The 13,019-nt window shown below is 60.6% G+C and overlaps 6 protein-coding genes across 6 annotated transcripts; 2 read left to right on the forward strand and 4 right to left on the reverse strand.

The window, feature by feature from the left end:
• Positions 1–30: 30 nt before the first annotated feature.
• Positions 31–1,329, reverse strand: C7974DRAFT_415622 (uncharacterized protein; the record flags this gene model as incomplete). Its single annotated transcript, XM_046143910.1, has 3 exons — positions 31–146; positions 203–786; positions 836–1,329. 3 exons carry the CDS (start codon positions 1,327–1,329, stop codon positions 31–33), a joined length of 1,194 nt encoding a protein of 397 aa, XP_045994891.1.
• An 839-nt stretch (positions 1,330–2,168) lies between these two features.
• On the forward strand, positions 2,169–2,545 carry C7974DRAFT_415623 (uncharacterized protein; the record flags this gene model as incomplete). Its single annotated transcript, XM_046143911.1, has 4 exons — positions 2,169–2,194; positions 2,257–2,309; positions 2,358–2,420; positions 2,478–2,545. 4 exons carry the CDS (start codon positions 2,169–2,171, stop codon positions 2,543–2,545), a joined length of 210 nt encoding a protein of 69 aa, XP_045994892.1.
• Positions 2,546–2,952: 407 nt separating this feature from the next.
• On the reverse strand, positions 2,953–5,374 carry C7974DRAFT_233717 (WD40-repeat-containing domain protein). The gene is made up of 4 exons (XM_046137412.1): positions 5,113–5,374; positions 4,374–5,065; positions 3,357–4,326; positions 2,953–3,306 (listed from the first exon to the last, which is right to left on the reverse strand). Exons 1-4 carry the CDS (start codon positions 5,300–5,302, stop codon positions 3,098–3,100), a joined length of 2,061 nt encoding a protein of 686 aa, XP_045994893.1. The 5' UTR covers positions 5,303–5,374; the 3' UTR covers positions 2,953–3,097.
• A 113-nt stretch (positions 5,375–5,487) lies between these two features.
• On the forward strand, positions 5,488–7,657 carry C7974DRAFT_363959 (heterokaryon incompatibility protein-domain-containing protein; the record flags this gene model as incomplete). Its single annotated transcript, XM_046139774.1, has 2 exons — positions 5,488–6,721; positions 6,962–7,657. The coding sequence occupies exons 1-2, from the start codon at positions 5,750–5,752 to the stop codon at positions 7,655–7,657; spliced, it is 1,668 nt and encodes a 555-aa protein (XP_045994894.1). The 5' UTR covers positions 5,488–5,749.
• Positions 7,658–7,668: 11 nt separating this feature from the next.
• C7974DRAFT_233763 (phosphotransferase enzyme family-domain-containing protein) lies at positions 7,669–9,356 on the reverse strand. Its single transcript, XM_046137413.1, has one exon. The coding sequence runs from the start codon at positions 8,995–8,997 to the stop codon at positions 7,681–7,683; it is 1,317 nt and encodes a 438-aa protein (XP_045994895.1). The 5' UTR covers positions 8,998–9,356; the 3' UTR covers positions 7,669–7,680.
• C7974DRAFT_363962 (Eisosome component PIL1-domain-containing protein) lies at positions 9,356–13,006 on the reverse strand. Its single transcript, XM_046139775.1, has 7 exons — positions 12,732–13,006; positions 11,650–12,683; positions 10,716–10,791; positions 10,529–10,662; positions 10,293–10,476; positions 9,934–10,246; positions 9,356–9,886 (listed from the first exon to the last, which is right to left on the reverse strand). The coding sequence occupies exons 1-7, from the start codon at positions 12,880–12,882 to the stop codon at positions 9,586–9,588; spliced, it is 2,193 nt and encodes a 730-aa protein (XP_045994896.1). The 5' UTR covers positions 12,883–13,006; the 3' UTR covers positions 9,356–9,585.
• Positions 13,007–13,019: the final 13 nt, after the last annotated feature.

Raw genomic sequence — 13,019 nt, forward strand, 5'->3', positions numbered from 1 at the left:
TGACAGTCTGCGGGGCGACGTGGGTGAATCCTACTCTGGCCGTGGCCGTTTCGCGCCGTGAGGATTGAAGTGCTCGTTGCCGCCCTGCTGCTGATTGGGGAAGAAACCGGGGTTGAACTGGGGTTGGCCGCCGAAGCCTGCGCCTCCTGTGATGGTCAGTATTTGCGCAAACGTGATTGAAAAAACGCGATGCTTGACGTACCCATGCCGTTCATCATCGGCATGTTCATACCGCCGCCCATCATCCCTCCTCCCATCATCATGTTCCCGCCCATGGGCATCTGCATGCCGCCGCCCATGTTGTTCATCCCCATTCCGCCACGGCCGCCGCGGTTGTTCATGCCTCCCCGCATGCCACCGCCCATCATGTTGCCGCCGCGGTTGAAGCCGCCTCCAAAATTGCCGCCGCCCATCATGGGGTTGCCGCCAAAGTTCTGCATGCCGCCTTGGCCGGCGTAACCGCCCATCTGCCCGCCCATGTTGCCGGTGGGGTTCTGGTAGCCCATGCCGCCGCGGTTGTTGAAGTTGCCCCTGTTGTTAAAGTTGCCTCTGTTGTTGAAGCGATTGAAGTTGCCGCCGCCGCGGTTGAAACCTCCCGGCTGCTGGTCGTTGCGGTTCTTATCACGCGCAGGGACGTCCTTGGGCAGTGTCTTGAAGGGGTTGTGGTGTGGAGGGTTGAATATCGCGGCGGGCTTCTTCGTATGCGCCTGGTCTTTGAACAGCTGCTCGATCTGGTGCTTCAAGGCAGTGGCAGCCTGCGGTGACTGTAACATGATGTAAACTTGGCTGTGATACAGTTAGTCCAGATTTCGAAGCTGCGCTTGATACTGCTTACCCTTTACTCTTACCATTAACTTTGTGTTCGTTGAATGTAATCTCATTCAGCTCGTCCTCGCAGCCGCTCTGGTTGGCCCATCCGCGGATGTCTTCCTCGCTGATCCACCAGTTCAGGTCGTTGATCATCAGGGCTGCGGTGGCGCCTGGGTCGGTTGGGCGGTCGTCGTCCTCGCCCTGCTTTCGCTTCGTGCCCTGCTGCTGCGGTGCCTGCCTATGGACATCGTGGCCGGAGCCGCCGGTGCTCGCAATCTGCTGGACTGTGCCGTCCTGCGCGGCGGTGCTCGCACTTTGCTGGACTGTGCCGTCCTGCGCGGCGGCTGCTGGGGCAGGCGCGTTCTCCTGTGTGGGGGCATTGTAGTCGGCGGTGTTTGCGGGCGGGTTGGCGTCGGGAAGGGCGGTGTCTTGGGCGGTGTCTTGGGCGGTGTCTTGGGCCGGGTCCTGGTACGAGTCGTCGCCGTAGATGTCGATGTCGAAGCTATCGTCGTCGGCCATGTTTGCTGCGTGAGTCAAGTAAGATGTTCAGTGAGTGCAGAGTAGATTCCAGGAGTTCTTTTGATTCGCTTGTAGGTACTGGAAGTGCCAATCAAGGGCTTAGTACATGCAGTCTGTGGGCGGCGGTCGAATCAGCGAGCTATAGGGCGCAGACAGGATGGATTCGAGGCCGAGTAAAAGCATGCAAGACGACGGCGCGTGAGCGAGGAATACGTACAGTGCCGGTGCAGCAAAGAGAGCCGAAAGATGCCCAAAGCAAGAGGAGTGGAAAGATACAAGAATGGTGAGAGGTGAAAGACGGGGCGTGCAGCCTGACTACGCTTGCTCCTGCTGTCTCGCGTGCCAATGCGCCGTGTTTGCTGCTACAGGTCCTCCAGCGAATCGCGCCGACGCGCTCCCAGCGATGAACGACGAACGATGAACGGTGAACGATGAACAGAAGGAGAGGGCTGCGACGCGCAACGCGCTGCTGGGGGTGTTGGTAGATGCGGTGGCGCGCGGGCGCGGGCGGCGCGGTGGTGCGCGACACGGGTGCAGACACAGACGGGCGGGCTGCGGTTAGTGCAAGCAGACAAACCTGGCGGGCACAGTGCGGGATGTGTGGGATCGTGTTGGATCGGGGGGGTCGGCGCAGTGAGGTCGCAGTCGGCGGTGGAGTCTCAGCTTCCAGCCAGGGCTGCGGCGCATCTGGGCTTGCCGCGCGCCGGCCGTGCGCACTCCGCAAGACACCACCTGGCCTCGGTCGCCTCCGTGCTCGACACCCAGCGCGACTTTCCACGGCCACCTTCTCGACACTCTTCTCGACACCTTCCCACCCGCCCAATTCCACCACCGCCGCCATGGAGAACGTCAAGGAGTTTGCCGAGTACGCGCCCGCCCTGCCCTGCGCTGCCCGCGCTGCACCCACCGCCCGCTAACAGCCCGCAGCATGCCCGCCGAGTTCCTCAAGGAGGGCACGCTGTTCATCAACCGCTGCACGAGTACGCGCGCCGCCCGCCCGCGCCCGCCTGCCCGCTAACCCGCCCCAGAGCCCGACAAGAAGGAGTTCATCCGCATCTCGCAGGCCGTCGGCATCGGCTTCCTGATCATGGGTGCGTGCCGTCTCCCCTCCCATCGCACCTGAACAGCGCACCTACTAACGCCCCCAGGCGTCATCGGCTACATCGTCAAGCTGGTGCACATCCCCGTCAACAACATCCTGGTCGGCGGCTCGTAGACGCCTGCACGCCTCACACACGCATTCGCAGCCCGCTTGGGGCTTTCCACCACCGCCGCCGGACCCGAGGGGCGGCCGGCAGTACTTTGGCGCAGCGGTGCCGGCAGATAGAGCATGTGCCCGCCGCGGGCGAGGAATCTGTACAACACGGACACTGGGTCGGCAGGAGTTTGATATACCAATTCGATACCCGCACTTGTGATGCGTGGCCAGCCTTTTGCGTTGAGACTGCACGTGTGATTGTTGATAGTGCTGGTTGACATGATTCGATATATCTAGGCTCCCGGCTATAACATCCCTCGTAGTAGACACGCATGCCAATCGACTAGGACACACCCTTCTTATACACGCATGCCAATCGACCCAGGACTCCGTCTAGATTCGATATATACCCAGCTACCAACACCCCTCTTATACACATGCCAATCAACTAGGACCAGAACAATAGCGTCTAATTCGATATGTACCCAGCTATAAACACCCCTCCCAGACCGTGCCCCTATATACCCATCTCCCCATCTGCGTCTGCGTCTACGCGCGCGAGCGATCATGTCAATCGTCGTCCTCCCACTCGTCGAACCACGCGGGCTGCCGCCGCGACCGCCCCGCCTCGGCGCTCCGGTACAGCCGCTCGTCATGCTGCAGCTGCGCGTTGACCCGGCGCCCGACCCGCGGCTCCGCCTCGTCCGCCTGCACCCCGTCGTTCCAGCTGTGCACCGTGCACGTGCCCTGCGACGTGCCCCAGCCGTTCCACGACGTAGCTGGCGCGCGTTAGCACAAGACGCGGACTCTGACTTGACCTCGGACTCACCGGCGATCAGCGGCGCGTTGGGGTGCCAGCTCGCGTCGCGCACGCACGTCATCCAGTTCCCGCCGTTGCGGCCCCAGTAGTCGTACGTCTCGGCCAGCAGCTCCGGGTCGCGCGGCCGGCTGTTCTTGGTCGCCGCCAGCACATTCACCTTGCCCGCCAGCGTCGCGTCCAGGTTCCAGATGTACACGCTGCCGTCGTAGCTGCCGCTGTACACATACCTGCTATCCGAGCTGCCGGGCGGGCTGAAGTGGCAGCGGATCAGCGTCTTGAGGACCTTGTGGCCGCGGAACGTGACGAGCGAGCAGTCGTGCGGGTGCGGGCGGAAGTCGGCCGGGTCGTACGCGTTGGAGCGGTACTCGAAGCGCGTCGTGTACGCGTTGGGGTCGATGCGGTCGGCCTTGTCCTTGCTCATCATCTTGCGCAGGTCCCACAGCTTGGCCGTCTGGTCCTTGCCGTTGCTGAGCACGTAGCGCCCGTCGCCCTTGCTGTCGACGTACGTCAGGCCCTCGGTGTGCCCGAGGAACACGCCCGCCTCGCGCCCGTCCGCCATCGACCGCCGGTCCCACACCTTGAGCGTCGTGTCGTCCGAGCCCGAGTAGAGGATGTGCGGCGACTGCGAGTCGCCGAAGCAGACGGCATTCACGTCGTCTTCGTGCCCGGGGATGCGCAGCACCGACTGGCGCCGCTCGATGTCATACACGTAGACGCTGTTGTCGCCTGTGCCGGCCACAATCTCACGCCCGTCGCCGGAGAAGCGGATCGACCAGATGCCAAAGTACGTGTGGAAGCCGCGCGGGGCGCCGTTGTTTCCGAGATGCGAAAAGTCGAGCAGGTTTGGCTCCGACTCGTCGGCGGGATCGGTGCCGGCCAGACACACTACACTGCGAATAGAGCTGTACGCAAGGAACCGGTTGTCCGGGCTAAGTGAGGCATCTGTGATTGTCCACTGCCCGTACGGGTAGATGACGGACTGTGTTACGTCAGCGTTGAGTGTGGTGAGTGAAGTTCGCCACCCACCTTGTAGTACTTCCAGTCGTACGGGTTCGACGTGTCGTACATCCTGACGCGGAAGTCCTGCGCGCACGAGAAGAAGAAGTTACCATCGTCCGAGAACTGGCCAGAGTAGCACCGCGCGTTGTAGTGGATGATGGTGTCGGCCACAGACTCGGGGATGAGGTCCTGCTTCATCAAGTGGGTGGCGTTCTTCTGGCGTCCGTCACCGCCCAGGCCCAGCTCCCTCCGCATGATGTTGTAGGCCAGCCTCTTCTTCCTCTTCAGCGTGTCCTCCGTCCGAGCACTCGATCCAAACAGCCCGCCGTTCATCACCTCCTGGCCGCGTTCGCTCGGCACCTTCTCGTACAGAGCCTCGCCCCGCGCACGGCGTGCACGTCGGCTGCTCCGGGGCCCAACCGCATCATACCCCGTGCCCGGATCACTGTCCTCCTCGTCGTCATCGTCTATCCTCACGCGTCGCGCCGCCGCCCGCGTCGTGAAGTCCGACGCAAAGATCCGGCCCAGGCCCGCGTGGCCGAGCAGCTGCATGATCTGGTCGCGGGTGATGTACACCGGGCGACGAGCCCCCTCCTCCTCCTCTTCCTCTTCGCCCTCGCCGTCCTCATCTTCCTCGTCGTCATCGTCGTCGTCCTCATCATTGGTCGATTCAAACACCAACTCCACCCCGCTCAGACTACTGAGGTGTTCGGCAGCATCTACACACCGTCAGCGGCCACACTCCCCCGCATTCCAATCCCCTCACCATGGAAACTGATATCCACGTCGTCATCACCCTCGTCCTCGCCGTCCTCCGCCGGGATAAACTCCATGTCGTCATCATCGTCCTCCTCGGTCTCGGTCTCGCGCCAGAACGGGTCGTTAGGGTCGTACGCGACAGGCGTGGGCTCGTCGGCGTCGGTCGGCGGGCTGGTGGGCGCGCGTGCAGAAGTCATTTCAGGGTGCCGTCCGAGGCAGGGCGAGAGAGGCGGGGAGATGGGTGCAAGACGCCATCGATGGCGCGGGAGCTCTGGGAGCTTAATCGATAGGCGGGTCGGTAGCGGCCGGCGTTGCGGAGTCGGGGCGTATCTCCGGCGCTATTTCCGCGGCTGTTTTGACGTCGGTGGTTTTGTTGGTAGCACAACGCTGGGAGCTGGGTGAAGCGATTGTAGCGGGTTGGTGAGACTATGTATATCAACGCAGTGTGTGTTTGCTAAGGTGTATGCTTGATTGAATATTGACGCAGAACATCCCCATGCGCTTCAGCCAGTCGAGCAGCGATCTGGCCTGATTCAACTTTACAATGTCTCCATCGAGCATGCTACACTCCGGAATCAGACCAAAGGAAGTTGAATGACCGTCGCGATAGCCCCCAGATCGGCTCGCCCAAGATATCGAACCCAATGGCACAATGCCGCCACCCAGACATCCAACTCTTCGACGGTCTCCGCTGCTGCCTCTCATGCGGCGAGGCCGTCTTCGAGACCGCTGACGCCGCAATCGACCATCCCGCCTCGCCAAACTACCACTACACCCCCCTTAAACACACCCTCGGCTCCGAAATCCGCCTGCTGATCCTCTACGCCGGCCCGCCCTCCAGCGACCTCCTGTGCGACCTCACCGTCGCCAACCTCGCCGACCGCCCCGCCTACGAAGCCGTGTCGTACACATGGGCCGACGGCGACGGCGACCGCTGCATGGCCTCCTCCATCTCGTGCCGCGGCAAGTGCATCCCCATCACGCGCAACTGCGACGCCGCGCTCAGGCGCCTGCGGCTGCCCAGCCGCAGCCGCCGCCTGTGGGTCGATGCCATCTGCATCAACCAGCAGGACACGGCGGAGAAGAACTACCAGGTGCGGCTGATGGCGAGCATCTACACCAAGGCGTCGCAGGTGCTGGCGTATCTGGGCGTGGGCGAGCGCCAGGTCAGCAGCGGGCTGGCGCGCGTCGTGCGGTATCTGCAGGACGAGCAGGCGGTGGCGGACGAGGCGGGGGTGAAGGCCGGGCTGGCGCAGCTGTTTGGGCTCGCCTACTTTGACCGCGTGTGGGTGCTGCAGGAGGTCGGGCTCAGCCAGCTGGTGACGCTGATCATCGGGGCCGCCGAGATACGGTGGACCGGGGCGGCGATCGCGAAGACGCTGAATCTGAGCGCGGCGTTTGGGATCCAGGCGCCGAGTATTCTGAGCTGGAATCCAGCGAGTCGCCCGGAGGAGGAGGGCGACGTGCTCGCGGTGTTGAGTAAGAGCCGGAACTGCTCTGCTACGGACCCGCGCGATAAGGTGTATGCACTGCTGGGGCTGATGCATCCGGATTTCTCAGCGCAGTTTGGCATTGACTACTCGCTCTCGTACCCGGAGGTCTTCATCAAAGTGGCCGTGTACTGCATAGAAATGGGGCGGTTTGATATCCTGCAGCACGCGCACTTCGACCCCGATTCCGACCTATCGTCCACGCCGTCGTGGGTGCCGCAGTGGGACTCCAAAGAAGTCTTTAACCCTCCGCCAGTGCAGTTCTCACATGCGGACAAAGAGCTGTTTGCGTTATTGTGGCATACACCCGACGACCAACCGACTTCGTGGCTCCGTGATCCGTTGCCCAGACGACTTCTGGTCGAGCGAATACTCGCCGACGCTGAGACAGATTCGAACACTCACACCGACAACATCAGTCTCTCCACAGCGGCCTGGCGCCAGCGAATTCAGCACACCGAGCTCCCTCCAACGCGCGAGCCACTCTCACCCGCAGACACCGAGTATCTCACGCACCTAATCTCAGCCCAACAGAACCAGAACCTCACGCACAAGATCCTCTCGCGCAGCACCTCGCCCCCAGCTGCGTCACCAAACCTCCCCTATCTGCAGCTCCGCGCCCACCGCCTCGGCACCATCACCCGCGCGCTGGGCGAGATCTCCGACGCCCGCCGCTTCTACGTCCCACACAGAGATTGGCCCGCGCTGGGCTCGCGGCTGTGCGCGCGCTGCCACGACGCAGCGCTCGGGAGCTTCGGCGACGGTGGGCTGAAGGCGGAGCGCACAGCGCTGAACTACGCGATTGAGATCTACGGCGCGGGCAAGGTGGCGTTTACGACGAGCCACTCGGTCGGGTTTGCCAGGGCGCCGGTGCAGGCCGGGGATGAGGTGTGGGTGCTGTATGGCGCCGATGTGCCGTTTATTCTGAGGGAGGTGGACGGGCACTACGGGCTGATGGGGGATTGCTACTTGCATAGGGCGGGTCAGCCGTTTCCGTGTAAGAATTGCGGGGCGGATAGGGCGCCGTGGCCGATGCAGACTGAGGTCATTGATCTTTGGTGATGCTGCAGGAAGCGAAGATCTATTCACGCCTCTTCCCAGTCCATGCCCGAGTCGCTCACTTGGTCAATCTCCGGCGACGAGAAGAGGATAGCTGTCAGATCAATGGGCGTGCCTGCCGCCAGAGCATCAGCCCATCGCTTCACACTCTTATTCCGCCACCCGTTCCCGCACTCCTCCACCGCCCGCTCAAAGTCATCCTTCAGCTTGTTCTGCTTCGCCAACGCAGTCCAGCCCGGCTGCCGCTCCTCCATCTCCTGGACAAACACCTCGCGCAGCTGAGTAATCTCCCACTCCAGCAGATGCTCCCAGTACAAATCCGTCACGCCCTCGTTATCAAGCCCGTCATCATCCCTCTCATCCTCCTCCTCAGAATCCTCCGCATACTCCCCCCGCACCGGCTTCTCCTCCCGTACCCGCTCCTCAAACAACACCGGCAGCCGCCCCGCCCGCCACACCGGCACAACAGGCACACCCTCCCAGTCCACGACCCCCGTCAACCGCCCCTCCCCATCCACCCAAACCCCATGCATCGACAGATGCCCACACGACAACGCCGTCGTCTCCCCCGCCCCCGACCCCGCCAAGAACACCGTCCCCAGCAGCCCCTCCAGCTGCACCGCCAACGCACACGCAAACACCGCATCGTCAATCTCGTCCTCGTCGCACGACGCCTCCACAACCCGCCGCTGCTCCTGCATCACGCCCTCCAGCCGCGCCTTCAGCCACGCATGGCTCGACGCAAACGGCCCGCGCACGCTGCTGCCCCCGACCCGGTCCCCCTGGTACTGCGTCGCGGCCACCAACTCCCCAACCACCACCTCGCCCTCGCCCGCGCCCGCGTACAGCCCGCCGATGCGCTGGAACGTGTGCGCAGACAAATCCGCCTGCAGCCCCGCGAGCCGCTTCACGAGCGCCGTCTTCGCATCCCACGACATGCGGCGCCACGCGCGGTACAGCGGCGCGCCGCCCACGTGCGACGTGAGCGTCCACTCGTACCCGATCGCATTCGCAGCCTCGGCCTCGAACGCCAGCACGCGGGGCACCGGGACCTCCGCGTTTTGACTTACAAAGCCCAGCGTGGCAGCTGCACTGGCGGTTCGCAGCCCCGGGTCTGCGGGCAGCGAGACGCGCAGCACGTACGCCGCGTCTGGGGCGGTGAGGGCGTAGAGTCTGCTGAAGGGCGCGGGGGGGAGGGGGACCGCGGACAGGGGGGCCGAGGCGGGGAGGTCGAGATGCGGGCGTGCGGTTTTGATGAGCGTTGGGAGGTCGGGGTCGTGTGGCCAGGTTGGCTCGAGGCCGAAGGTGCCTTGGGTCCATTCGAGGGTGGTGGGGTGGGACATGGTGGGTGTGGATGTGGACGTGAATGGGGAGTCTGTACACTGGGTTCTCAAACTCTGGTCATTGCGGGTTTCTGAGTGGCAGGTTTGGGTGGCGCGGTCATGTGCTTTATTTATACTTGCTGATGGGTGGAGGATTGGGATGGGGGATGGGATTAGAGCTAAAATTTTAGCGTGGGATGGACACGCCACGTCGAGTGTGTGGATCCAGAGCGCTTACAGGGTATATCTGGACGAGTGCTCATGTTGTGTAGTGAGAACTCGAAAAGATGAGTAGTGTTTCCTTCCGCGTTTGACATGTGGAAGAATAAGTGTCAACACCAGTCTCAACACCATCGGTCAATGATTCAGATATGACGCAAGCCTTCAGTTGCAAATTAGGACAATTACCTATCTCAATACTATTGTTACTCGTAAATCATCAAGCACAAACTTCACCTAACCAAGCCTGCGTTGCTCCAATGATTCAAACTATCCGCAGAAACACCGACCGCTCCGTCAGGGGTATACATCGCCTACTGTCACAAGTACAGAGGCGCACTATTAGAAGACGAAGAGCGGTACGCTACTAAGCAGACGGTCAGCAGGCGCTTATGCCACAATCCTCTCATCCTCACGACCGCGGTGTTCGCTGGCAACAGTAGAGCCGGCCTCGTCGACCTCGTCATCATCGTAGCCGTTGCCGCGGTGCTCGGAAGCAGGGATCCACAGGCCAGACTCGCGGCTGTCGAGGGGCTGGTCCTGGCCGGACAGGTCTACAGGCTCGCCGGCATGCTGGCTGCGGTTGCGGCGGCGCTGGGAGAGAGTGCGGGATCGCTGGGAAAGCTTGGACGAGACGGACGCGTTCTGCTCGACCCAGTTGGTAAGCGAGTCTTCGCAGTCCTGAATGATACTGTGAAAGGTCAGTCTGATGTGCATTGTAGTAGTTACTCATCTTACGCCTTCGACGTCTCGTAACCGTCATACGCCTGGCGGGTTTCGCCCGGGGTCACGGGAGTGTCGTCAATGAGCTCGAGAAGGTGCTTTCCGTAGCCGGCGATGATGGCAAGCTTCTCGCAGTGCTCGCGCATGGCATCGAACTGGTAGGTGAAAGCAGCCTTGAGCTTCTCGCGGGTGATGTTGGACAGCTGAGCCTCCGCGACGAGGGATTCGGCCTCAGCGCGAACAAGCTCCTGCTCGAGAACAACAATCTTGGGAGAGTTGGGCTCCTTGTACTTCAGCTGAGCAATCTGGTCGGTAATCTTCTGCTTGCCTGAACGATGTGAGCAGTGTTGGTATCAAGAGGTAATTAGTCTTACGGTCGCGGCTGGGCTGGACGGAAGCCTCAATGTTGCGGATGCTCTTGATGGTAACACGGTACTGATCGTAGCGATCGACATACTGGTCCTCGAGCTCACCAATCTCGTAGATCAAAACACCAAGTTTGTCGGTAACATCGGAAACGTCATCGTCGCATGCCTCTCCCCAGATGGAGAGTTGTTGCTATGATCAGTTAGTGTCGGCTCGGAGGTTCGTCCGGGACAGCCAAGCTTACAGCGACCTCCATGCGCTCCCTGGATACGAGCTCCATGCTGCGCATGACGTTCTTCTCCATCTTCACCAGCTGCGAGAGCTTCTTCGCAAGGTCGGGTCCAAATGCGCCAGCAGACTTGTGGCGGAAGGTATGGCCTGCATGTCTGGTCAGTGTCCAGGTCGGCGGCCTCATGTTCACATCAACACACCAATGTTAGCCTTGCCAAAGAAACGTCCGCTCTTCGTCGACGACGAAGGGGGAGGGGGGTTCTGGATTTGCGACGCCTGTGCCAAAGTCAATATTGCGGTCTACACGCATGTTGTGAGAGGATGCCTACCGTGGGCGCGCGAGACTGGCGCATACTGTATGTGCGATGCATGTTGGGCGGATGTGACGGCTTATGTCAAGGGAGTTGGACTTTGCGACTTGAGGTCTGTGAGACTTGTAGCTTTGCAGGACGATGTGAGTGGTAGGATTTCTCGTGATAGGGAGAGGGCGACGATCTGAGGGCGCCGCTGTTTTTGAGTGTTCGCGGTGCCTAGCGCCGAGGTCGATGACGTACCGTAGGGATCCTGGCAGATCGCCGCCCGCAGTCGGTTCTAGCCGGTACATCATTCTGTCGCACAGGCAACCTGGTCTACGATCATCGCTGGACGCAGCGTAGTTCGCCCAATGGACTATTTGCATTTGTTCACAGGACGATGCCCCTGTCGAGGCTTGACCCCGGTGTCTTCGCGCGGCTCCAATCGAACTAGCTGTCAACCGCGATCGTTGTTTGGTCCCTGTGACGTCGTTGTGAGTAGTGTGCCACCGAATTGCGTGTCTCACATCACAGTGGTTACGAGTCGTAGATCCCGTCCAATCAATTTCACTTCGTCAATGTGGCTGTGCCAATGTCTGGCAGTCGCGCGATTGATGGTCATACAGTTTATGGTACATGATGGGTATCTAAAGGTTGCGCCATGCAAACGAACTGTAACTCAGAACTGCGAGAGTGACCCACTGGGTAATTGGCCCAAGACATTGAATATGTTGCCTGCTTCTCCGAGCCCAAGGGTTGGGCGCAGCGCCCAGAAGATGAGATCACCTTCCCGAGGGGACCGGCGATGCTGAAAAGCAAGAGAGGCAAACCCTACTACGACTGCAGCTGTAAAGCCGAGCAAGGCATTGCCGAACATGGGGGATGGGAGTTCGGAATTGATGCGACTAGAAGATGGAATCGTTTCTGAAGGCGGGACGGTCTCTCGTTGCAGGAGTGACGATACTACTGGGATGTTCCCGACGACTTCGCAGAGGCCAGTCAATGTGCCACGTGCAAAGCTCTGTGACTTGCTTGTCCACGGCAAGAGCCTGCTTTGTGGTTCTTCTACTGCTGGGGATGCCGACCCAATGGTGATTGCCCACACCTGAGCCGGACTTATATTTTCTTCTGTGAGGATGTTCTTGCGGAATTCTTGGACATAGGTCGCGAGTCCGGGAAATTTCGTAGATATGATCTCCTTGAGCCACGCTTGCGGTACAGCGGGGATCAGCATCAACGACAAGTAGCCAAAAGCCAGGCAATCAAGACTAGAAGGCTGCGACGTTCCTAGCAGATAGTTATGGTTCCCCAGAAGATCTGACAAAGGTTCTAGCAGCTCATTCGATGCCGCATCAAGCCTGAATCGTGCAGCGTACTGCTGAGTACCGAGAAACCCTCCAAGACCTTTGGCCCGTCCCATGCTCATTGCAGTCGGCTTGCTGTCGGTAGGCAGCCCAGCTGCTCGCTTCGCAGCCTCAAATTCTGCTGATGCGGTGCCCCGACCGGGGGCCATGCCTTGCTCTGCTCTTGTATCCACGTCCAGACTATCCAGTCCCATGTGCGCTGTTCGTGTCCTCGCAAGATCTCGTCGCTTGGGCGGGACGGTATAGTTGGCGTACCATGGTAAGATGGCAGTGTACGCGGAAGATGTCGTCGTGTTGTAGTTCTCTGCTGAGACGAAGAGTGACAGGTCGATAAGAGGTGTAGCCGTCGACCGAAGTAACGTCGAGTATGCAGTACGATCGTTCTGTTGTTGACTGCTCAAGTTCGCGTCAAGGTCCTCACTGACTGTGGGATGGTTGCGCAGATAGGAAATGATATCCTCGAATCCAGTCGCCGTCGCGATACCACCATCGAAAAGTATCGGAAGGCTCTCTACCACAGTAAGTCACAGCTTGTCCTTGACCTATTCCTGTTACATACCTGTCAGACCAACCGACTTGTCGTAGCTTGCGACGAGGCTCCATTGTCCTTCGGGTATGACCCGCTGACAGAAGGCGACGGTCGCGATACATTCGGGATCAATTGAGGGCAGGCCGAAAGCCGGTCCCCACACATGAAGCTCCAGTGCCATGTATATTGCGCAATGCGAGCTTTTTTTGTTTCGTGGATATTCCGTCAAAGCAATTCGTCGGAACGTTTGCAACCAATTAATCAATCACAGCCTTGGCATGACGCAAGCACGTGAACACGCATCAACCCGCGCACGCT

This window comes from Boeremia exigua (genome assembly GCF_020726555.1).
Source record: "Boeremia exigua strain MPI-SDFR-AT-0100 chromosome Unknown C7974scaffold_9, whole genome shotgun sequence".
In the NCBI taxonomy this organism is placed as follows: Eukaryota; Fungi; Ascomycota; class Dothideomycetes; order Pleosporales; family Didymellaceae; genus Boeremia; species Boeremia exigua.